This window comes from Hemiscyllium ocellatum, chromosome 16, assembly GCF_020745735.1.
Source record: "Hemiscyllium ocellatum isolate sHemOce1 chromosome 16, sHemOce1.pat.X.cur, whole genome shotgun sequence".
Lineage (NCBI taxonomy): Eukaryota > Metazoa > Chordata > Chondrichthyes > Orectolobiformes > Hemiscylliidae > Hemiscyllium > Hemiscyllium ocellatum.
Window position 1 is genome coordinate 53,265,489 of NC_083416.1, and position 24,545 is coordinate 53,290,033.

General features: G+C 40.3%; 1 protein-coding gene across 3 annotated transcripts in view; it reads right to left on the minus strand.

The window, feature by feature from the left end:
- The window catches only part of ddx46 (DEAD (Asp-Glu-Ala-Asp) box polypeptide 46), a 69,345-nt gene that overhangs the window by 34,158 nt on the left and 10,642 nt on the right, over positions 1-24,545 (minus strand). For 2 of the 3 annotated variants that reach the window (XM_060837266.1, XM_060837265.1), the window contains exons 3-7: positions 22,539-22,577; positions 20,646-20,774; positions 13,317-13,404; positions 8,938-9,103; positions 871-1,019 (exon numbers count right to left, since the gene is read on the minus strand). In XM_060837266.1, the coding sequence (XP_060693249.1) occupies positions 871-1,019; positions 8,938-9,103; positions 13,317-13,404; positions 20,646-20,774; positions 22,539-22,577 (571 nt within the window). The remainder of the gene's footprint in view (positions 1-870; positions 1,020-8,937; positions 9,104-13,316; positions 13,405-20,645; positions 20,775-22,538; positions 22,578-24,545) is intronic. The other variant, XM_060837267.1, reaches the window with a different exon arrangement.

Consider the following 24,545-nt stretch of genomic DNA (forward strand, 5'->3'; position numbering starts at 1 on the left):
TTCCCAGACTAACTATTACTTAGTTACCCTACTAAGTAATATCTTCAGTGGGCATCAGGCGAAGCAATGCTGAAAATTCCTGCTTTCTATTTATATGTTTCGTTTTCTTTGGGTTGGTGATGTCATTACCTGTGGTGATGTTATTTCCTGTGGTGAAGTCTCTTCCTGTTCCTTTTCTCAGGGGGTGGTGGTCTCCATATTCACCTCAGGACATGACATCACAAACCCAAAGAAACCAAAACATATAAATAGAAAGCAGGAATTTTCAGCATTACTTCACCTGAGGCCCACTGAAGATGCTACCTAGTAGGGTAACAAAACGTCTGGAAATGAACCTTCCAGCTCAGCGAGCAAACCTACATCCTTAAAACGTATTTATGATGGTTATAATTGTACTCAACACCATTTCTATCTTCATTGCAGTCACTATATGGAATGAAAATATTAACATCTTTTAAGAATAAAAGTTTTTTTTCCCCTATTTTACCCATTATCATCTTGGCTTATCATTCAATATTCAGGAGGGTTACCCTGTCGATATCTGACATTATTCTGCACTCCTTCCAATCTATATCTATATTCAATTGAAACTAGAAAGGTATTTAAGCTGTTTTAGAATCTCCACGAGAGGTAGAACCAAGTTTCCATGACATACCTCACCTGGCATTCCAGACATAAAAAACGTCTAATAGGATATGGGCAAAATTAAAATTCATCTAAAAAGCAAGCAGTTCCTACTGTCAAGAATCTGGCACAGCATATGAAGGTTATTGAGTGCTGTAGTTTGAACCAGCACTACTAACAGCAAGTCAACGAATTCAGCTGAGATAAGGGATTCCAATGAGATAATTTCTAGGAGAGTAACTTTACCTTTTCACTTCCTCCTTTCACGCTTCCCATGTTAAACTTCTTCACTTCTTCCTTTATATCTTCCATATAAGCATCTAATGGATCCAATTCTTCATTGTCATCATCTCCTTCTTCTTTCCTTTCACCCTCTATGATTTCATCTTCATCATCTGTCCAAATTAAAATGAAAATCTAGTCAGTGGGAGAAGAATTTTAGGCAAGCGATTAAGTCAAGGCCTACCTTGGGATTCAGACTCAGCTGATCTAACAGGGGAGGAACTTCAAGTGAGCAACTCACCAGGGAGTGAAAAAATGTGACTTCACAGGAAAATTGTAACTTCATTGGTTGCTAAGGAATAACTATTTTTGAATACCTACTGTAATTTGTTTTCAGATTAAGGTTAAGATAGATATAAAAGGATAGTCATGGCCATTATGATAACCTTGTACAAGGACAATCTTTTTTAAAAATAGGAAGAAGATTCTTTAAATTTAACTGAAGATGTCAGGGGAGCTCAAGCCAAAGAGTTTTGTATGATCTGCTGCATACAGAAATTTCTAAATTCTTCTGGCAGTGTGGATAACCACATCTGTACAAGTGCCACCTGTTCAAGCAACATGAGTGCCAAGTCTTGGAAAGGGAGCATTGGCTGGAGGCACAGAGGAGCATCTGTGAGGCAAGGGAAACATAATGAAGAAGATGGCCTTAGGTTGCAGGAGGATGCAGGCAGGTTGGTCAGATGCACGTATGGAATTGAACCCTGAAAAATGAGATATAATGCATTTTGACAGAGGAGACAAGATAAAGGAATACTCAATGAATGAATGGCAAAACAACAGGAAGCTCAGAGGCAACAAAACCAAAATTGCCAGTGAAAATCAGCAGGTCTACCAACATCTTTGGGAAGAAAGTAGAGTTAAAGTTTTGAGACAAGGGACTCATCATCAGAAATGCTATTAACTAAGAAAACACAACATATATGCTGAATACAAAGGTTGGGGGTGGGGGGGCAAGTGGTACTTCAATTTGGATTGAAGTAACTACTTTTGGACAATTTCTGTCTTGAGTTAACACAAGCAGATTGAAGCATGCAACAGTGCATATTTTGGATGTCCTAATTACCAGATAGATGGAGACAGAGCCCGGAGTGAGAGAGAGAGGGGGAGAGAGATATAAAAGATTGAGAGGGGTATGGAAAGGGTGGACAGGACTGTTCCCCTCAATTGAAGGATAAGTAAACAAGGGTACATAATTTTAAGCTGAAGGCAGGAGGTTTAGAGGGGATTTGAAAAAAAATTCTTTTCACCCAGAGGGTGGTAGAAATCTGGAATGCATTGCCTGAGAGGGTAGTTGGGACAAGAAACCACACAATCTTTAAAAAGTACTTGGATGAGCACTTGAAATGTCATAACATTCAAGGTTGTGGGCCAAAAGGCAGAAAGTGCCATTGGTCTAGGTATGTAATTTTTTTTTTAAATGTCAGTGCAGACTCTATGGGCCAAAGGGCCTCTTCTGTATTGTAGGGCTCTAATACACTGAACTGTTAGAGAAAAAAAATAATTATGGACATCAGAAACAAGACAAAACCATCAAAATTAGACAGTGTTATCAAAATTCCATTTGTGCCCTTGTAGGTGGATTCAAATCCAACCGAGCCCATCAAAATTCTGCTTTGAAGAAGTCATATTTGATCAAGAGGTGCAACAATTCAAGTGTCAACAATTTTACATAACATCTACAAGCAGAGAAACAGGACATTTAGCCTAGCCTCATGTCAATACTCCAAGTGTACTTGCTCGTTTGCTTCATCAAATATTTACATAACTATTTGCTCCTCCCATATGTTTATCTCTCACACCTTAAATGTATCTATACCATTTCTTGGCAAGTACTTTCCATGGTGATAAATTAAGCATACTCAACAATTTGTGAAAAGAAATTTCTTCACAGACATTCCCAAATTTAACAGGAAACTATACACCTCAGCAGACAGAGATGCCTGTGGTTTCCTCTTCTGGCAATCTAGGTGAGGCAGTAGAACTTAATATATGGAAATTAAATGGGGACAATACTTGATTTCTTGGGGGCTCTCTTATACAACTGGCCTTTTGTATTGCACATTACCAAAAATGGAATTACTATCCTGCCATGTGATTGTTTAAAATCTGTTGTAGTCTTTAAAATCTCCATCGGGCTATCCAATGGCTTGTTAGCTTGGTTGGCTGCAAGGCTAATGTGTGCTTCAACAATGCAGGGTTTAAACTCTGTCCTTATGTAGGTGAACTTGGAGCCTGCTCCCTTGCCCTTCAGTAAAAATCATGGCATAAGTCAGGATGGGGAAAATTTCTGGCTGTAACAGCTGTTCCTTTTTGGAGGTATTTTAGGTGTTGGAGGGGATTTCCTCGAATTCCAGGAGCAGCAATTACTGTTTTATATGCTGTTGCATTGTTTTGGAACTATGAAGAAAAAAAAGTCAAAACAACAGCACTGTTAAAAGGGAGAAGAACAGACAAAGGAAGCACACAGAGTCATACAGATGTACAGTAGGGAAACAACCCAACCCAATCTAGTTCCACCTGCCAGCACCCGGCTCCAACCCTTTCCTATTCATATACCCATCCAAATGCCTTTTAAATGTTGCAATTGTAGCAGCCTCCACCACTTCTTCTGGCAGCTCATTCCATACACGTACCACCCTGTGTGTGAAAAAACTGCCCCTTGGGTCTCTTTTATATCTTTCCCCAAATGGTGAGGTCAGTGCAGAGAGGGAAAGATACCCACATTGCTAACTGGCCGAGTTAGCAGTTACTGTCTTTGCTGATGAATTAATGTATCACTGGATATCGAAAACTGTGTCTGGGAAAATTAAAAAACAGTGAACTCCACATTTGATCTTGGAGGAACCTGTTTGGAAGAGGTCACAGCATAGAAACAGATAAATGGATATTTTAAGTAGGGATTAAAGTAAGTCTGCAGTAGTGAGCAGAGTGGGTTCTTTTTTGATTATATGTTTTTTGAGCTATGTCCCTTGATTAAATTTAAAATATAAGCCATAAGTATTAATTTAACCTGAAGCAGTGTTTTGGAGATGAATTAAGACAGTGATATTTTCTGGGAAAGAAGCAAAAATGGCCCTTAGTAGAGTGATATGCTCTTCTTGTCGAATGTGGGAGTTGAGGGAGGGTTTACGTGTTACTAAGGATTATATCTGCAATAAATGCCGTTGCTTGCGAATTCTATCGGATCAAATGGATCAGTTGGAGAGACAGTTAGAGGAAATGAGGAATTCACAAGAGCAGAGGGATGTGATGGATGGCAGTTATAGAAAGTAGGGGGAAGGTCTCAGATACAGTCACATAGAGAGGTTAACTCCAGGAAAGAGAGCTAGGCACCTAGTGCAGGTGTGTTCTGTGGCTATCCCCATTTCAAGCAAGTATGCTGTTTTGGAAAATGTAGGGGGTAATGGATTCTATGGGGAACGTAGCATGAACAGCCAAGTTTCTGGTATTGAAACTGGCTCTAACACAATGAGAGGTACATCGGGTTCCAAGCATTCGAATGTGTGAGAGGACTCTCAAGACCAAGGTACAGGCAGGACTTTCTGTGGCCAGCAGCAAAAAATCAAAATGGTGTGTTGCTTCCCTGGTGCCAGGATCAAGAATGCCTCAGAGATAGTGCAGAATGTTCTCAAGGGGGAGACGGGCCAGCAGGAGGTCACTGTATACAAATGGAGCCAATGACATAGGAAGGGAAAAGATTGAGATTCTGAAGGGAGATTGCAGAGAGCAAGGCAAGAATTTAAAAAGGAGGTTTTCGAGAGTAGTAATATCTGGATTACTCTCGGTGCCACGAGCTAGTGAGGGCAGAAATAGGAGGATAGAGCAGATGAATGCATGGCTGAGGAGCTGGTGTATGGGAGAAGGGTTCACATTTTTGGATCATTGGCATCTCTTCTGGGGTAGATGTGACCTGTAAAAAAGGACAGATTGCATCAGAATTGGAAGGGAACTAATATACTGGCAGGAAGTATGCTGGAGCTGCTCAGGAGGATTTAAACTGTTAATGTGGAAGGCAGGACCCAGGGAGATGGTGAGGAAAGAGATCAATCGGAGACTGGTACAGCTGATAAAAGAAGTGAGTCAAACAGTCATGACAGGCAGGGGCAAAGCAGAGAACAAGGTAAGACTGATAAATTAAACTGCATTTATTTCAATGTTAAGAGGCCTAACAGGGAACTCAGGGCATGGCTAGGAACATGGGACTGGCATATCATAGCAATTACAGAAACACGGCTCAGGGATGGATAGGACTGGCAGTTCCAGGACACAAATGCTACAGGAAGGATAGAAAGGAAGGCAAGAGAGGAGAGAGGAGTGGTGTTTTTGATAAGGGATAGCATTACAGCTGTGCTGAGGGTGGATATTCCCAGTGGAGTGCCACAAGGATCGGTGCTGGGTCCACTACCTTTCATCATTCATATAAATGATTTAGATGTGAGCATGAGGTATACTTAATTTACATAAATATGAGGTGCTTGGGAAAGCAAATCTTAGCAGGACTTATGCACTTAATGGTAAGGTCCCAGGGAGTGTTGCTGAACAAAGAGATCTCGGAGTGCATGTTCATAGCTCCTTGAAAGAGGAGTAGTAGATTGACAGGATAGTGAAGGCTGCATTTGGTATGCTTTCCTTTATTGGTTAGGAGTTGGGAGGTCATGTTGTGGCTGTACAGGACATTGGTTAGACCACTGTTGGAATATTACGTGCAATTCTGGTCTCCCTCCCTTTGGAAAGATGTTGTGAAACTTGAAAGGGTTCAGAAACGATTTACAAGGATGTTGCCAGGGTTGGAGGATTTGAGCTCTAGAGAGAGGTTTAATTGGCCACGACTGTTTTCCCAGAGCGTTGGAGGCTGAGGGATGACCTTATAGAGGTTTATAAAATCATGGATAGGGTAAATAGACAAAGTCTTTTCTCTGGTGGGGGGGGGGGGGGGTGAGTGCAGAACTAGAGGGCATAGGTTTAGGATGAGAGGGGAAAGATATAAAAGAGATCTAAGGGGCAACATTTTCACATAGAGGATAGTACGAGTAGAATAAGCTAGTGGAGGCTAGTACGATTCCAACATTTAAAAGGCATCTGGATGGGTATGTGAATAGGAGGGTTTGGAGGGATATGGGCTAGATGCTGGCAAGTGAGACTAAATTGGGTTGGGACATCTGGTTGGCATGGACCGAAGGGTCTGTTTCCATACTGTACATTGCTATAACTCTACGACAAATCAAAGATGATGCCTGGAGGAGTCCTTTCAGTTGCTTGCTCATTCTTCACATGTGAACCTGCTAGTTTGATTAATATTCTTGGAAACAGTTTTTGAATCTGCTCCAGTGCCTGCATATCCTTTTCAAATATGACACCAGAATTGCAGAGAACAGTCCAAAATGTTCTTCAAGATTCAATGCAAATTCAGCGCAACACCTCTACTTTTTAATTCTATCAATCTAAAAATGAAACTATGGTTCAGCTTGCCTTTTTGACTACAACTTTTTGATTTATGTATTTCAATTCTTAGATTCCACTTTTTTTTCCAAATTATATGACCTCCTTATCTCCAACGAGACTATAAAACCTTATGCTTATCCATGTTGAATTCTGTTTCAGGTCTCAACAGAAAGCTTAAGAATGGAAAATTTGCAGTACTATATTATGCTGCCATGCTTTTTGAAACTGGTTGTGACTTTGATGTCAAAATTAAAACCAGAGCACTGGACCTGTTTGGAATATTACAGAGCAAATGACATGCATTCCGATCGAACACTAAATCAAATAATTGCTGAGTGCACAACGTTCATTCCAAATACAAATACAGTCATAGGGATGTACAGCACAAAAGGAGAACCTTCGGTCCAATTCGCCCATATCAACCAGATATCCTAAATAAATCTCGTCCCATATGCCAGCACTTGGCCCATTTCCCTCTAAGCCCTTCCTATTCATCTATCCCCCCGATGCCATTTAAATGTTGTAATTGTACCAGCCTCCAACCTCTTCCTTAGCAGCTCATTCCACACCACTACCCTCTATGTGAAAAGGTTGCCCCTTAGGTCCCTTTGAAATCTTTCTGCTCTCATCTAAAACCTATGCCCTCTAGTTTTGGGACTCCCCTCTCCCAGGAAAGAGACCTTGTCTATTTACCATATCCATGCCCCTCAGTCTCTACAAGGTCACTCCTCAGTCTATGACGCTCCTGGGAAAACAGCCCCATACAATTCAATTTCCCCCTATAGCTCAAACCTTCAAATCCTGGCAACAACCTCGTAAATCTTTTCTAACCCTTTCAAGTTTTACATCATCCTTCCTATAGCTGGGAGGCCAGAATTGCACACAATATTCCAAAAGTGGCCTAACCAATGTCCTGTAAGCCGCGACATAACGTCCTAACTACTATTCTCAATGTTCTGTCCAATAAAGGAAAACATACGAAATGTTTCTTCACTATCCTATCCACCTGCGACTCCACTTTCATGGAACTATAAACCTGCACTCCAAGGTCTCTCTGTTCAGCAACATTCCCCCAGACCTTCACATTAAGTGTACAATTCCTGCCCTGATTTGCCTTTCCAAAAAGCAGCACCTCACATTTATCTAAATTAAACTCCGCCTGCCTCTCCTCAGCCCATTGGCCCATCTGATCAAGATCGCATTGATTTCTAAGGCAACCTGCTTTGCCGTCCACTACACCTCCAATTTTGGCGCCATCTGCAAACTTACTAACCACACCTCTGTTCACATCCAAATCATTTATATAAAATGACAAAAAGCAGTGGATCCAGTGCTGATTGTGGCACATCACTGGTTGCAGGCCTCCAATCTGAAAGTAACTCTCCACTACCACCCTTTGTATTCTACCTTTGAGCCAGTTCTGTACCCAACAGCTAGTTCTCCCTGTATTCCATGTGATCTAACCTTACTAACCAGTGTACCATGAGGAACCTTGTTGAATGTCTTACCGAAGTCCATGCAGATCATGTCCATTGCTCTGCCCTAATCAATCCTCTTCGTTACTTCTTCAAAAACTCAATTAAGTTAGTGAGACATAATTTCCCATGCATAAAGTCATGTTGACCATCCCTCACCAGTCCTTTTTCCAATATAATCTAAAGCAACTTGGATTGAAGTAACTACTTTTTGACAATTTCTATCCTGTGTTAGACACAAGCAGATGAACATGCATGCAACAATGCATGTTCTAGATATTCTAATTACCCTGCAAACACAGACATTCTCAAATTTAACAGGAAACTAAAAACCCCAGCAGACAGCGATGTCCGTGGTTTTCCTTCCTGGCAATCTCAGTAAGACTGCAGCACCTAATACATAGAAGTTAAAAGGGAAGATAGATGTCAACTTGCACTGGTTGACTTGGGCAAATAATTCAAAGCATCCACTGCAGCAGTTTAAGGAGGCAGTTCACCACAACCTTATTCAAGGCAGTTGGGTATGGGCAATAAATGCTGGCCTAGTCAGCGAAGCTCACATTCCATAAGCAAATAAACAACATCATATTTATCCAATGATTCCATTTCCTTTCTGCCTTTTTTCTATCCTCCTCTCATCCAAAATAATTAACCAATAAACTTGGAAATATTTTCCAAATAAATGTTCAATCAAGGGCTTAGGCTATTTGGACACAAAATGATTTCTGGCATTAACAAGATTTGGGAGTGCGCTCAATGCCTTGGCCAAGAGGTGTCCCCCAACCAATCCTACCAAACCAGTCAATATAAGAACAGAAGAACTAGAAGCAGCAGTAGACAATTCAGCCCCTCAAGTCTGCTCTGCTGTTTGGTACGGCCATGGCCGATATCATCTCAGCCTCAACTCCACTTACCTGCCCACTCTCCATAAGCCCTCAACACACTACTAGTTAGAAAATCTGTCTATTTCATCCTGAAATTTATGCAATGTCCCAGCATCCAAAATCCTTCAAAGATGCTGCTGTGTTTAAAATGTTGACTATGTGACAATATCATTGCAATTTGAAGTAATTCATTGGAAACAATACAAAAACTGTATTAAAAATTTTACCATCATCATCCTCAAGGCTCCATTTTTTGCCCTGTTTCATCTCTTCAAGTTCTCTCTTTATTTCACCAATATTTTCAACGACCTTTTTGCGCTGTTCTTCTCTCCATTTTTCAACGCGTTCTTTCCGTTTTCTCATTTCCTCTTCCAATTTACTTTGCTCAAAATTCTATTAGAATTGATGACATTTTGATAATTAAAGTTAATTAATTTCAATATGACAGCAAAACTTCTTCATTAGCCTTTTCTCTGTCAGTATAGAGTCAGCTAACTAACTAAGCAGTTAGCACTAACAACATGAATAATTGCATTTCTGAAAAGGAAAGCAAAAAATGACTAATTTGCATTACCTATTGGACTCAAGTTCTAAACATTCATATTTATACAGCATATGCATATTAATGCAAATGTAAAGATCGAAAGATTCCCTCCATCATATGGTCTGAAATAGGGATGCTCACTAATGACTACACAATGTTCAGCACCATTTGCCACTCCTCAGATAGTGAAGCAGTTCAAATGCAACAAAATCTGGACAATATCCAGGTTTGGGCTGATAACTGGCAAGTAATATTTGCACCACACCAATGCCAGGCAATGCCCATCTCAAATAAGGGACAAAATAACCACAGTGCCTTCAAATTCAGTAGTGCTGTCAATGGTAACATCCTGGGTGTTACCACTGACCAGAACCTCAATTGGACTCACCACATAAAACAGTAGCTGCAAGAGCAGGTAAGAGGCTTGGCATACTGCAATGAGTAACTCACCTCTTGACTCCCTAAAGCTTGTCCACCATCTCCACTGCACAAAAAAGGAGTGCTATGGAATATTCTCCACTTGCATGGATGGGTGCAGTTCTAACAACACTCAAGAAGCTGGGCATCATCCAGGACAAAACAGCCCACTTTATTGGCCCTACATCTACTCCCTCCACCACTGACAATAGCAGCAGTGTGTTCTATCTACAAGATCCAAAACTATGACCACTTCCATCTCGATGGACAAGGGCAGCAGATATATGGGATCTCCACCATCTTCAAGTTCCCTTTCGAGTCACTCACCATCCTGACTTGGAAATATATCACCGTTCTTTTACTGTCATTGGGTCAAAATCTGGAATTCCCTCCCTAATGGCACTGTGGGTCAACCCACAGCAGGTGGACTGCAGTGGATCAAGAAGGTAGCTCACCACCACATTCTCAAGGGCAACTAGGGATGGGCAATAAACGCTGGCCAGTTAGCAATGCCCACATCCCACAAGACGAATAAAATAAAGACAAACTGATGGAAAACAGGTTTGGCAGCATCTGGAGAGAAATATAAAGTTAACATTTTGATGCAAATGACTTTCCTTTGAAAGAGGAGTGGGGATCACCTGAAAGTATTGCCGATATAAATCAACAATGATGATAAGGGCACATTCAGAAACTGGTATGATTAAAAACTGATGTTAAAATACTGAATAAAATCCTTTCTTTGTTGAATAGTTTATTTGCAAGATGCAGGATTATAGATTCCCCAATTTCTAACAATGCCCAAGTTTTCTTCTGTTATAACCTTTTGAATACCAACTAAATTAACTCTAATCTATAAAGTTAACAAGCAACAGCTGTTAAAGTATTCAGGATCCTATATATTTGCTTTTAAGATATTTTCTAAAGGTAGTTGAGGGATGTCTCACCTCCACAGCTCTGGAGCAGCTGGTGCTTGATCCAGTCCTCCTGGCTTAAAGGTGGGGACACTGTCACTGTGCCACAACAGCACAAACAGGGCTCTCTCAAGGATATTTTCTAATTGACACGTTAGAGATGTTATTATACACAATTGCAGCAGGTGGGATTTGAACATGTGCCTCCTTGCTCAGAGATAGGGACACTACAAGTGTGCCACAAATTCCCAATAGGGCCCTTGTCAATTGTTAACAAAATAACAGCTGACACTTGTGTATTTTTAACAACATCATCATCAACCACGAACAGGGGTTCTGTGATGCAGTGGTAGCTCTGAGCAAACAAACTCTGGTTTGAGTCCCTCCTGTCCCAGAGTTTTTTTTAGGAACCGATTAGGAACATCCAAACATTAACAGGCATAAGGGATCCTTGACTTTATTCCACAAACATCATGGCTTGAGAGTGTGAAGAGAAATCCCAAGCAAAACTGTACTTTCTCCTGTTTTTCACGGCTGAAACTCTTTCTTTCATGGTTAGCACTGCTGCCTCACAGCTCCAGAGACCCGGGTTCAATTCCCGCCTCAGGCTCCTATCTGTGTGGAGTTTGCACATTCTCCCCATGTCTGCGTGGGTTTCCTCCGGGTGCTCCAGTTTCCTCCCACGATCCAAAAAAATGTGCAGGTTGGGTGAATTGGCCATGCTAAACTGCCCGTAGTGTTAGGTGAAGGGGTAAATGTAGGGGAATGGATCCGGGTGGGTTGCGCTTCGGAGGGTCGGTGTGGACTTGTTGGGCCAAAGGGCCTGTTTCCACACTGTAAGTAATCTAATCTAATCTAAACTAAAACTTTGCTAGACTTATAAAATGCTGATGTTGATTACATGATCTCATTTCTAGAAGTTTCTCAACCCCCTGCACTGTACAGATATCCAACTAAAGCTGTTAATGGACTTGGCTGGAAGCAATTGGCTCATTACAACTCGGACAAAAGAAAGAATTCAAAACTCTATGTTTAAAACTAAATTTTCCTAGATGAGTGCAGCTCCAACAATTTTCAAGAAACTTGACACTATCAGGGTCAAAGCAGGTCACTTCATTGGCAGCACACCTGCAAACAAAATCCAGTCCCTCCACCACAGAAGTTTCGTAGCAGCAGTGTGTACCGTCAACAAGGCACACTGCAGAAATTCACCAAGGCTCCTTAAGCAGCATGTTGAAAGTTCCATGACTATTGCCACCTAGATGGACAAGGACAGCAGATACACAGGAACACTATTATCCTCCAAGTAGAATTTTAAAAATATCATTCTCCTTCAGTGCCACGGGGTCAAATTCCTGCAACTCCCTAAGGGCATTCTGGGTATATCTACACCAAATAAACTACAGCAGTTCAAAAAGACTGCTCACCTCCACCTTCTTAAGGGCAACTAGGAGCCAGTCACCAACGTCTACAACCCATGTGTGAATTAAAACAAGTTACAATGCTTTTAATAATTAACTCTTTGATTTGTAATGAAAACTCTGGTGATGAGGTAAAGCTATACCGTCAGCTTAATGACCTTCTAACTGGCCCACTAAGCTGTGTCCACAGCAAATGAAATGCTTGCCATGGTTCCATCACCAATCCAAGCTTGTTGAATTGTTTGAGTATTGGCAGTATCCCTACCAGAACCAGGTGGACCGGGTTCATGTCCCACTTGCTCCAGAGATGTGCAGTAACATTTATGAGTAGGATTATTAATAATGCCTATGATTCTGGGATTCTAACTCAACTGTTGCTTGACCTCAGAGGAAGAGAAGGAAACCAGGCTCAGTTGACAACATATCTTGGACTGTCTACTTCTATATTTAAGCTTATGGCCAGAAATTAGCCTAGATTTGATCTGCAAGAAGGAAATCTAGCAGGTTCAGCTCACCAAGGAAACTGATTGGACATTGACCACTGGAAAGTTGTAAGTCACATTAACTGATTTTTGAGAGCTGTGGATTTACCAAAACTTGTGAATATAACCTGTTTCCTCTCCTGTCTTCCTTCATTTCCAGAGTGATTGTATATATGGATGGAGTAGCAAAGCAATTCCCCTACACTGACTTCATTTTTGAAAACTCAGAATCCAAAAATCAGGGTTTGATTGATGCACTTTGGCCCACCTCAATAAAAGCCAGGAATGAAAATGGAAAGGGCTGAGTCAAACAATACTTTGCTGATTTGGGCTTCAGAAGGGAAAAGACATCATAATTGAAATTCATCCCATATCCATGATACAAGCAAAGCAATTAGGATGAACCTTCAGAAGGCATTGATTTGCCTCCAACTGGAAGGTTGTATCCAGTTGTGGGTACCCAAGAAAAGATTTATGAGAAGGTTTCCAGAGATAATGGACCTCACCTTTAAACAAGCTGTGAAAAAGAGCCATACTGCACTTGGAACGTTAACTGTTTCAGTCCACCAGATGTTGCCAAATCTGCTAAGTACCTTCAGCATTCCTTCTTTATTGCAAGTATTCAGTGTCTGCAGTATTTTAGTTTCTTTTTAAATGATAGGCTGATTAACTGGTTAATCATTCATTGATGTTTTAGGATGCCTTACTGAATGTAACCTGGTTTTCACTTTTCTCTACACTCAAGAGTATTTAATTGGCTATAAAGCACTTAGGGCTATCCTAAACCTTTGAAAGTTGTTAATTAGGTAATTTTTTTATTTCACTTACACTGACATCTTTGTCATCATCTTTCTCCTCTTTTTTCTTCTCTTTGACAGCCTCATTGGTGACTTCTACACGGTCTTTAGATTTTGATCTGAAAAATACACATAACAATTATTACAGCCACTGTGTCAGTCTGGTATGAACATGATTAAACTGAATAATTTGAACATTAGTTTTTTTTAAACTTTCTTAAAGAACATTAGCTAAATGAATCCTTTATCTAATGACCATTCTATTTTCTTAGAGAAATTTTGCAGTACAGTAAAACAGCAAAATGATCTGGATATGAACATTGGAGGTATAGCTAGTAAGTTTGCACATGACACCAAAATTGGAGGTGTAGTGAAGAGCGAAGAAGGTTACCTCAGATTACAATGGGATCTTGATCTGAGGAGTGGTAGCTGGAGTTTAATTTAGACAAATGCAAGGTGCTACATTTTGGAAAAGCAAATCAGTAGGACCTATACACTTGATGGTAAGGTCCTAGAGAGTGTTGCTAAACAGAGACACCTTACAGTGCAGGCTCATTGTTCCTTGAAGGTAGAATTGCATGTAGATAGGATAGTGAAGACGGTGTTTGGTATGCTTTCCTTTATTGGTCAGAGTATTGTGTATAGGAGTTGAGGGGTCATGGTGCAGCTGTGCAGGACATTGGTTAGGCCACTGTTGGAATATTGTGTGCAATTCTGGTCTCCTTCCTATTAGAACGATGTTGTGAAACTTGAAAGGGTTCAGAGAAGATATACATGGATGTTGCCTGGGTTGGAGGATTTGAGCAATAGGGAATGGTTGAATAGGCTAGGGCTGTTTTTCCTGGAGCGTCGGAGGCTGCGGGGTGACCTTATAGAGGTTTATAAAACCATGAGGGACTTGGATAGTCTTTTCCCTGGGGTCGGGGAGTCCAGAACTAGAGGGCATAGGTTTACGGTGAGAGGGATAAGATATAAAAGAGACCAAAGGGGCAAGTTTTTCATACAGAGGGTGGTGCATAAAATGGAATGAGCTGTCAAAGGAAATGGTGGAGGCTGGATACAATTGCAACATTGTAAAGGCATCTGGGTAAGTATATGAATAGGAAGGTTTCAGAGGGATTTTGGTCAAGTGCTGGCAAATGAGTCTAAATTAGGTTGGGAATATCTGGTCGGCATAGACGAGTTGGACCGAAGGGTCTGTTTCTGTGCTGTACATCTCTGTGACTCTATTTAGAAGGCTAGGTAGCACCTGCACAGGGAGATTCAGACTTAATGTTTCAGGTCAGTGATCTTTTCTGTACTGACCGAAGGTTAGCAACCAGAAACATTATATCTATTTTTCTCCTCTTAAATGCTGTCTAATCCAAGCATATTTAGCATTTGTTGTTTTTCATTTCCAGCACTTGGGGTATTTTCTTCTGTATCGATGAATTATAATTTCAAACAATCACATTAGTGCTCCAAATTACATTAGCTTGATGCACACTAAAGCCTTCCCTAAGTTTTTTTTTAAACTTTGTAGGCAACTTAACATACCATAACATAACATATCAGCAACAGGAGTTGAAATTAATGCAGCTTAATGTGTACATTACTGAAAATTCATAAAGCATCAGATCTAGGATGAGGCCTCTTGAACTTCTGGACACAGAGACAAATGCCCAGCCTATTTATTATACTGAGTCGAAAAAAGCGTGGTGCTAGAAAAGCACAGCAGGCCAGGCAGCATCCGAGGAGCAGGAGAGTCGACATTTTGGGCATAGGCCCTTCATCAGCAATGTGTGGAATGGAAGGGGGCTGAGAGATAAATGGGGGATGGGGGTGGGGGGGGGGGGGGGGGTGGAAAGGTAGCTCGGAAGATAATAGGTAGATGCAGGTGATAGTGTTAGGTCGGAGGGGAGGGTGGAATGGATATATGGGAAGGAAGATGGACTGGTAGGGCAGTGCCAAGTTGGAGGGATGGGTCTGGGATATGGTGGTGGGAGGGGAGATAAGGAAACAGGTGAAGTTGACATTGATGCTGTGCGGTTGAAAGGTCCGGGGTAAAAGTGGAGTCGTTCAACCCCACCGCCCTGTGACTGACCACTTCAACTCCCCCTCCCACTCTGCCAAGGACATGCAAGTCCTGGGCCTACTCCACTGCCAAATCCAAGCCAACCAAGACTGGAGGAAGAACACCTTATCATCTGCCTTGGTACCCTACAACCACACGGCATCAACGTCGACTTCACCAGTTTCCTTATCTCTTCTTGCCCCCCCCCACCCCCCCATCGAACCCTCCTACTCAGCACTGCCCTACCTGTCCATGTTCCTTGCCACCTACCCACTCCACCTTTCCCTCTGACCTATCACTATCATCCTCCACCTGCATCTACTTATCACCTTCCCAGTCACCTTACCCACACCCCACCAACATTTATCTCTCAGCTCCCTTCTACCTTCCCCCTACACCCCCCCGGCACCTTCTCCCTACCCCCCCAACCCCTCGCCACATTCCTGATGAAGAGCTTACGTCCAAAACGTCAACACTCTTGCTCTTCAAATGCTGCCAGACCTGCTGTGCTTTTGCAGCGCTACACTTTTCGACTCTGATCTCCAGAATCTGTGGTCCTCGCTTTCTTTCAGTACTTATTGTATAGACCAGCCACATAATCTTGTCTAAATCATATTCATGAATTTAACTTCTCGTTTTATTCATTTGTGATGGAATGCTGGCATGACCGGCTTTCCAGCATTTATTGCTGATGCTAATTGTCTTGGAGAAGCTTGTGGTGAACTGCCACTATAGATGGTGTAGGGAAGGCACAGTGCTATTACGAAGGGAGTTCCAGGATTTGACATAATGACAGTGAAGGAATGGTGACAGTTCCAAATCAGGATGCTGAGAGTTTTGGAGGGGGACTTGCAGTTGTTGTTCCCATACATCAGGCACTTCTAGGTAATAGAGGATATAGGTATTAAAGTGCTATCAAGAAAGCCTTGGTGAATTATGATGATGCATCTTGTAGCTGATTAACACCATGTATCATGGCGAAGTGTGTAAGTGAGTGAATGGTGAAGTTAGTAAACGGTGTGCCAATCATGAGGGCTGCTTTGTCTTGGAATGTATCAAACTTCTTGAGTGTTGTTGGAGATGCACTCATCCAGGCAAGGAAACAGTATTTCATCACAGAAGGCCCTGTGCAATAATATTTCTTCCAACTTTTATGCCGTGAATGAATGCCAATTTAATGCCACCTAGTGGTAGGTCATGTCTAGCAATAACTGGATTCAGACTAATCAAATCTTGCATAATACTGTTGAGACATTAATTATTGATTTTTAAAAATCAATTTTGGTTTGCAGCTGTGAAGTTGAGCTGAAGATGACCTTTGAATTGTGGGTAGCAGCAGTTTTATATCCAAGGAAAAGAACAAAGTAGCATTTGCTTATGAGTCAGCTATAACGTAATTCCAGGTCGCATCTCTTGTTTAAAAAAAGTGCTTTAAGAACACTTCAACTCTGGAGAGGTTTTATGATCCAGCAGATGTTGAATATCAACTGGGATCTCATGGGAAGATGGTCAGTCTGGCAGGGAGAGGCCAGAATTTGAACTGCTTTTCAGAGTCTATTTGGGTCAGAAGGAATGTGACTGCAAAAGCTACAGGATGGTGGTTACACTCCTATTATCAACTTATTGCAAGTTCAGAGAAAAGATTCTCAGTTATAAGAACTGAGTGAATATTCCTCAAAGCTTACTGAAGGCATATTCATGCACAGATATCATTAGAAATCAAGCAAGACACAATTCCATGTGTCAGTGATGTCATGGATTTTTGAGTCTGCCTAAATGAGCTGGCCAGTTACATCTCATTTATCCTTCCTTTTTAATTTATCCTTTCATGTGGCTGTTTGTCTATGTGAAAAAGTCAGGGCTGAATTAAAGATGAAGGATCACAGATTTTAAGTGTTAGGTCTGCTTTGTTCCCACAGATGCTGCCAGCCTTGCTGAGTTCTGCCAGCTATCTCGGTTTTTGTTTCTGAATGATAGAGGATTGGGATTGAATCATAGACATTAACTAGATGACCTTGTGATTTAACTTTGTTCTGCTAAAGCTACTGTATTCTGAATAAATTGTTAAATCTTTTGTTTACACTAGAAACTCAGTGTCTGGCATCAGTTATTCTCAAAATTTGGTACTTTAGTTATTCAAAACATCTGTTAAGGAACCATTAGGGTCCAGTTTGAGAGTCATCGAGTATTTTAGTTTACTGTGTTACTAATACAGAAATAAGGAGGCTGACCGATTTGGCTGTCTGTCCACATATCGTCATAACATCTGGATAGCCAGATTTATGCAGATGCTATGAAACATCACTGCTAGGAATATACAGAACAATGATGCTATCCCGTTGTTAGTCCAGCTGGAATTTTTCGAGTTTCCTGGGATAAGAGTGTCGCTGTTGCTGCCCACTGTAAATTGCCCTTGCCCAGCTGCCTTCCTGAACTGCTGCTTCACCTGATGTAGGTACAATCAGGGTGCTGTTAGAAAGATATTCCCAGGTTTTACAGCCAGAATAACAGTGAAGGAATGGTAATGTCCCTCTTCATCTCAGAATGTGGGGCATTTGGAATACAAAATATAGGTGCTAACATTGCCATTTATCTGCTGTCCTTGTTCTTCTAGAGTGGTCCAAGTCATGGGTTTTTGATTTTTATTCATTCACAGACTGTGGATATTGCTGGTTAAGTCAGCATTTATTCCCTCCATCTGGCCGCCCTGATAAAGATGGCCGTGAGTGTCGTCTTGAACTACTGCAGACTTTGTGGTGTAGAAACATTGCTATTATGAAGGGATTTACCCAGCAACAGTGAAGGAATGGCAAAATGGTTCCAAGTCAGGATGGAACATGGCTTGGAGGGGAAACCTGCAGGTGGCACTCCCACTCCCAGATGGAACTGTCAAAGGAAGATTGGTAGTTGTGATGTATCTTGAAGTATCTGCTGTCACTGTGAACAGAGCAGAATATTTATGATGGTGGACAGGGTAATAATCAAGTCGGCTGATTTGTCAAGGACGATGTGAAGTCTGATTACTGGAAGTGGCAAAAAGAAGAGTATTCCATCCTACTCCTGAATTATGCCTTGTATTGAGAAAAAGGCTGTGGAGAGTCAGGTAATGAGTTCCTCACTGCAGAATTCCCAGACTTCAACTTGCTCTTGGAGGCACTGTATTTATATGGCTGGGTCTTTCAATTTCTCATCAGTGGTAGACCCACTGATAGTGGTGGATTTAGTGAAAATATCATTGACACCATAGGGAGATTTGTTCTTGGTGAAGTTATTTATTGCTTCGCCCTTGTATGATTCAATTGTCACTGATCAGCCCAATCCAAAATGTTGTTTGGATCTTGTTGCAAATGAGTATGGAATGTCTCCGAATCAGATGAGTTATGAATGCTCCTAATTATGACCATCTCCGCTTGTAGTCTTATAATGGAGAAAGTTATTGATAAAACAGTTGAAGATGGTTAGCTTGGGAACACATCCAATAATATCTTGGACCACAACCATCTTCATTTATGAATCAAGTATTGTTCGAACCATATAGAATTTTCTAGCTGATTCCTATTCATTTCAGTTTTTCTAGGAATCCTCCATGCCATACTCCATCAAATGCAGATGATAACTCGGTAGGTACTGCTTGATAGCAATAATGACACCTTTCATTACTTGCAGATGATAGCCAATACAGCTATAGCATTGGCAAAGGGTGGGCTAGTTCTGAAGCCAAAGTCCTCAACACCCTAGCTGGGATGCTTTCAGGGCCATAGCTTTTGGAGTCTCCAATACCTACATAGTCTTTTCAAGATGTCATATGAAGTGAAACCAATTGGTTGAAGACTGAATCGGTAATGCTTGGGACTCGGGCAGAGATAGATTTGGATCACCCATTTAACCCTTCTGACTGGAGAGATTTGCTTATACTTCATCCTTATCATGTTCATTGATGAGCTGGGCTTTCTCATCACTTTTCAACAGCGTCCTCCTCTCGGGTGCTTAATTGTCCACCACTATTCATAACTGGATGTGGCAGACATGCAAAGCTTCTTTAATCTCCTGATTGCAGATTGCTCAGGTCTGTCTATCGCATGCTGCTTTGATTTAGCATGCATGGAATCTTGTATTAGAGCTCTGACGGGTTGGCACCTAATTTTTGGGCTTGTCACGTGCTGTTTTTACCATGCTCTCCTGCATTCTGCACGGAATGGAGTTTAATGAGAGAGAATGAGGGACTGTCAGGGTATGAGGTTACATATTGTGGCTGAGAACAATTCTGCTGATGACAGCCCACAGTGCCTCACGGATGCCAGTACTGAGCAGCTAAATCTGTTCTGAATCTATCCCATTTAGGACAGCAGTACTGCCATTAAAAAAAAATGACGGTACCCTCAATAAGCAGACATGACACCAGACGTACAAGGACTAAGTAGTGGACACTCTCACGAACTCTGTCATAGGTAGTTTTGAGAAAACAAATGTCAAGTGGGCCTTTTCTCTCACCACCCAATTCAGGCTCAGTTCAGTAGATACACCCTTCAAAGCTTAGCAGCACAGTCAGAAATGGGGCTAGAGGGCAGTTAAGAATCAACTATATTGCTGTGCACATTGTGTCACAATTGAATTTAAAAAAAAGCAGATTTCTTTCCCTCAAAAAGGTCATGAGAGAATCAGTAGGGTTTTTGAACAACAATATGGCCATTTCATGTTCGCCATTACAGAGACTAGCTTTTAATTCCTGTTTCAGTAGTTCATTGAATGTCGACACGGCAGGATTTGAAAACCTCAAGGACATAATTCAAGGTTAGTTGATTACTCAAATCAGAGTACGGAACTTGATGGAAGGTTGATACACTTCCAAGATGATTCTGTAGAACTAACAGAATAAGCAATAGATCCATCTTATGTATAGAATGCATTCAAGAATGATCAGCTGCACCAGTGTTAATAATATATTTCTTCCTTCATAACTTCCTCAGGCTAGCATCAGCATCAAGAGATGGTAAAACCAGTAGGGAGTATAATAGAGGTGAAAGTGAAGCATCTATTAAAAATAAATCATTAACACAAAGTTACAGAAATAGTAAGGAAACTGAATTATCAAAGCCCTCTGATTCAGCATAACAATTACCAAAAACACTACTTCTTTTGCTGGTGGAAGGAAGATGTTTATTCAACAGAATATAAGCCCTCGTGTAAATTAGCTTTGCATCTGACTCCATACACAATTTCAACTAAAGAATAAACTTTGATCTTTAACTGCCGTTCATTTGATATTCTACACTGTCAAATAATACCCATAATCTTCTGAACCAATACCTTCTTTCCTTGCTCTTACTGCGGCTTCGAGAACGTGGTTGAGAATGTGACCTACGGCTTCTGCCTCGGCTTACTGATCGTCGTTTTTCACGGCTGCGAGATCGCCTCCTCTCTCGACTCCTGGAACGTCTACAAGATGGAAGTATTTGATTTTAATGATTGGAAAACCAAGAAACAATCTTAGCACAGTTCATTTATTTAGTTTTCTATCAACCGAGTGGGAATCTGAACATCATATAACCATGACTAAGTTCATATAGTCGGACATTTTTCCCAAATCGAGTTTCAATTTGGTATGGCATTAGCTACTCCTATTATGAAAACTTGCTTACAGTTAATATTTGCTATTTCCTCAACCAACTGCATAATACAGGAGCCACCTGTAAAAACATGTTAATATTTTCAATATTGTACAGCATTGATAATGTTATTTAAAAGAAACTAAAACTTGAAGTTAGAAATAAAATATATCCTGAACGGTACAAAGATGAAGTTGCATTTGTGTAGCAATTTGTAATTTTAGAATGTTAAAGCATTTCACAGCCCAAGCATTTTTGACTTGTATTTACCATTGTAAGTAGGAAAACGCAGCAGTCAATTTCCACTTCTCAAGATCCCACAAACAGCAATGATATAAATTACCACATCATTTTTTTGGTTTGGGATTATACTGGCTGAGTGTTATATACTGGCTGGGACACTAGGCAAACCTCCCTGTTCTTCTTTGAAAAATGCCAATGAATTTTTTAATGTTTATCTGAGGGACAGGAATCAGTGCAACTACTCATCTAAAAAAAAATCACGATCCAACAGGTTTATTAGAAATTATAAGCTTTCGGAGCGCTGCTCCTTCATCACCTGATGAAGGAGTAGTGCTTCGAAAGCTAGTGATTTCTAATAAACCTGTTGGACTATAACCTGGAGTCGTGTGCCCCCCCCAGTCCAACACAGGCACCTCCACATCACATCTAAAAGATCAGCAATGCTGCAAAATCAGTACTGTACTGCAGTTTTAGTCTACTAATTGTGTTCACATTGAGTTCACCACACCATGAAGTCTCATTACGTTCACATGCTAAGAATAGGGTCTAAACCAAGAATTCCCTTATTGTAAAGGTCAGAGTGCTACTAATAAGCTAAGACTAAAACCTCCAACCAGCTCTTGCAGTAGTAATTATGGGGAAGTTTCAGTGCTTGCTTCCATATACTTCTGAAACTAACAGAAACCTTAGACTTTCGCACATGGCAAGTTTAACATAGAAAGACTGAAACTGTTGGCAGTGACTCTATGCCTGCCCTTGAGCTTTACCATTAAAGACTTCCCCAGATGGCAATCATTGAAATCACTGAACTGATGGGAATCAGTTTTATAGTTTTGCTGTTAAACCCTTGAAAAAAGTACACCTTGCTGAATGAGATGCAACTGAGCTTTTTGTCTGGTGCACTAAGTTTGTAAGTACCAATAAGCCTCACTGGTCCTAGACAATCTTATATTCATGGAATATAACATTTTTCCATCATAATTTTAAAAAATTGCTTTAAAAATATATACTTTGGGTTATATCATAATCCCATGCACATGTCCCAACCATTGTTTTGCTTCCAAAAATCTTCACTAAAAGTGAAGGATAATCAGTACATTTTACTCCCTGGTTTGCTGTCTGTGAGAATATTTCAACGTGATTGGCTGCTTACCCGACTTGATAACATCACTGTTGGATGTCTGGAGATCCCTTTGACTTTGCGTCAGGTTCAAACTGACGTTGGGAAAAGGGAAGTCCACGCCACAGAGATCACAAAATCTTTGTGGGTAGCTTTCTTCAAAGTCAGCAGTCAGTTAACTGCAAAACCTGGTCCTAACATTAGGTAAAGTTTAAATGGCTATCTACTCACTTTGGTGTGACCACTGACATTCTGCATCTCTGTGGTATTCTGTGTGAGATAAAATTAAATAAACAATTGGAAAGAAAGTGGAAAATAGCACACAATCAAAAATAAGTTATACTCAGCTTTACATCTTGCATTAGACTACATAAAATGGGCAAAAATTTCATCATTTTTTCCAGGGATTCAGTGTGGCTGCTATTTGTTCCACAAATTAGGAACAATAACCACATTTTTATTACATAGTGCTTTATGACATTATTATATTTTCCAGATTCACAAATCCGTGAATCCTGTATTTAGAAAGCCAAACCACAATCTACAAAATATAAACAACAAAAGGAAAACCAGCGGGACAATCACCAGGTACTATTCTGGTGACAGTCAGTTTCAGAGTAACTTTGGCATTGGCTTTGTTGCTGAACAACCTCTTTGCCAACATTGGGACATTTCATATGTTCACCCACAAAAGATTTATTGCAGAAAAAAATGAATCATCCATCAAATACCATCAAACTTAAACAAGTGTATCAGATGTGTTTTGAATTACCATATCGCAGTGTTCTACAACAGACTGATCATAAACTTCAATCTGGTTTATTGTACTCCACTAGATCAATTTGATCTTTAACTGAAAGTGTGCTCATTAATGCAAAGTAAAAACATATTCATGCAAACTATGCATATTTCAATATTGTCATTGATATTTACGGAATGCAAAGGACATTTTAGACTGAAAAAGAAAGACAGTTGATCAAAACACTCTGCAATGGCATAAATTAAACAGCAATTTATGCCATAATCTAATAGAGCACATACTAAGATATTTACTATATTCTCAATGGAGGAATTTTTCTTCCAAAAGTACAAGACACCATCCACCATTACACGTAAAATGTATCCCAAACAATTCTAGTATTAACAGCAATAGCAAGGCCACTGTACAGACCATAATGGATCACTTGCATAAAAATACTTACTTGAGTAGTCCTGGCAATGCTTTTTCAGTATATTTTGAAATATGCCTATATTTTAAATTTTGTCAGACAGTTTACTTTCCACATTTCTATCAAATACTAATTCAAAATAAAAGGTACTAAAAATATTTTGACCATATCAAAAGTTCTACCATAGGCCTTAAAATGTTAACATTCAACTTATTAAAAGATAGCAGGCATAAAAAGTTTATAGCTTTTAAAGTTATCAGTATTTCACCATGATATGTAGATCAGAGATGTCTAATAAATTAAAACCAGTTGACAACAAGCTATACAGAAAAACTGTTCTTTCATATAAAGTAGGTTTATGTAAGTAGTCATAAAGGCTGCTACTTGCATAGGTTAAAAATACAAAGCATTAATAATACTCAGAAGGTTGGACAGCACCTACGTAAAATGAAACAGTTAGCATTGAGTCAAATTTAACTTTTCTTCATTTGTTAATTGTTCTGACTGAACTGAAGCTGCTAGGCCTGCTCAGCATTTCTAGTACCTTCTGTTTTTATTTCAGAGTACAAGTATCCAAACTGTTTTGATGCTATTTGCTGCTATAAGCAATGTTAAATGCCAAAAGTCCATTATCTCACATCAGTATCATGCATAGTACCATATACAATTGCAAATATTGCTCTGCTCAAAAGACCATGCCAAATCTACTTTACAACTCTACTTTTGTAACTGAGAAAAAAATACATAATTAAATTTAAAACAAAAAAGGTACAGATGATGACAATATATTTAATTTCCTTGAACTGCAAATATCCAAAACAGAGAACTCAAGTAATCAGTGCAAAAAGAAATTTAAGAGGGAAACGTGATCAAACAAATAATGGGACGATATCAAGAACAGAATAAACTGCTTATTGGAAATAACTTCCACTAACAGGATACTTCCCCATTCATCAAGTCTTTTGTTATGGTCATCATCAAGTTATTTCAGACTTCCTAATGTTCTTTTCCTTTATTCTTCCTCATTTCTGTGGGGTTGTGAGCATTGCTGGTTGTCCAGCATTTATTG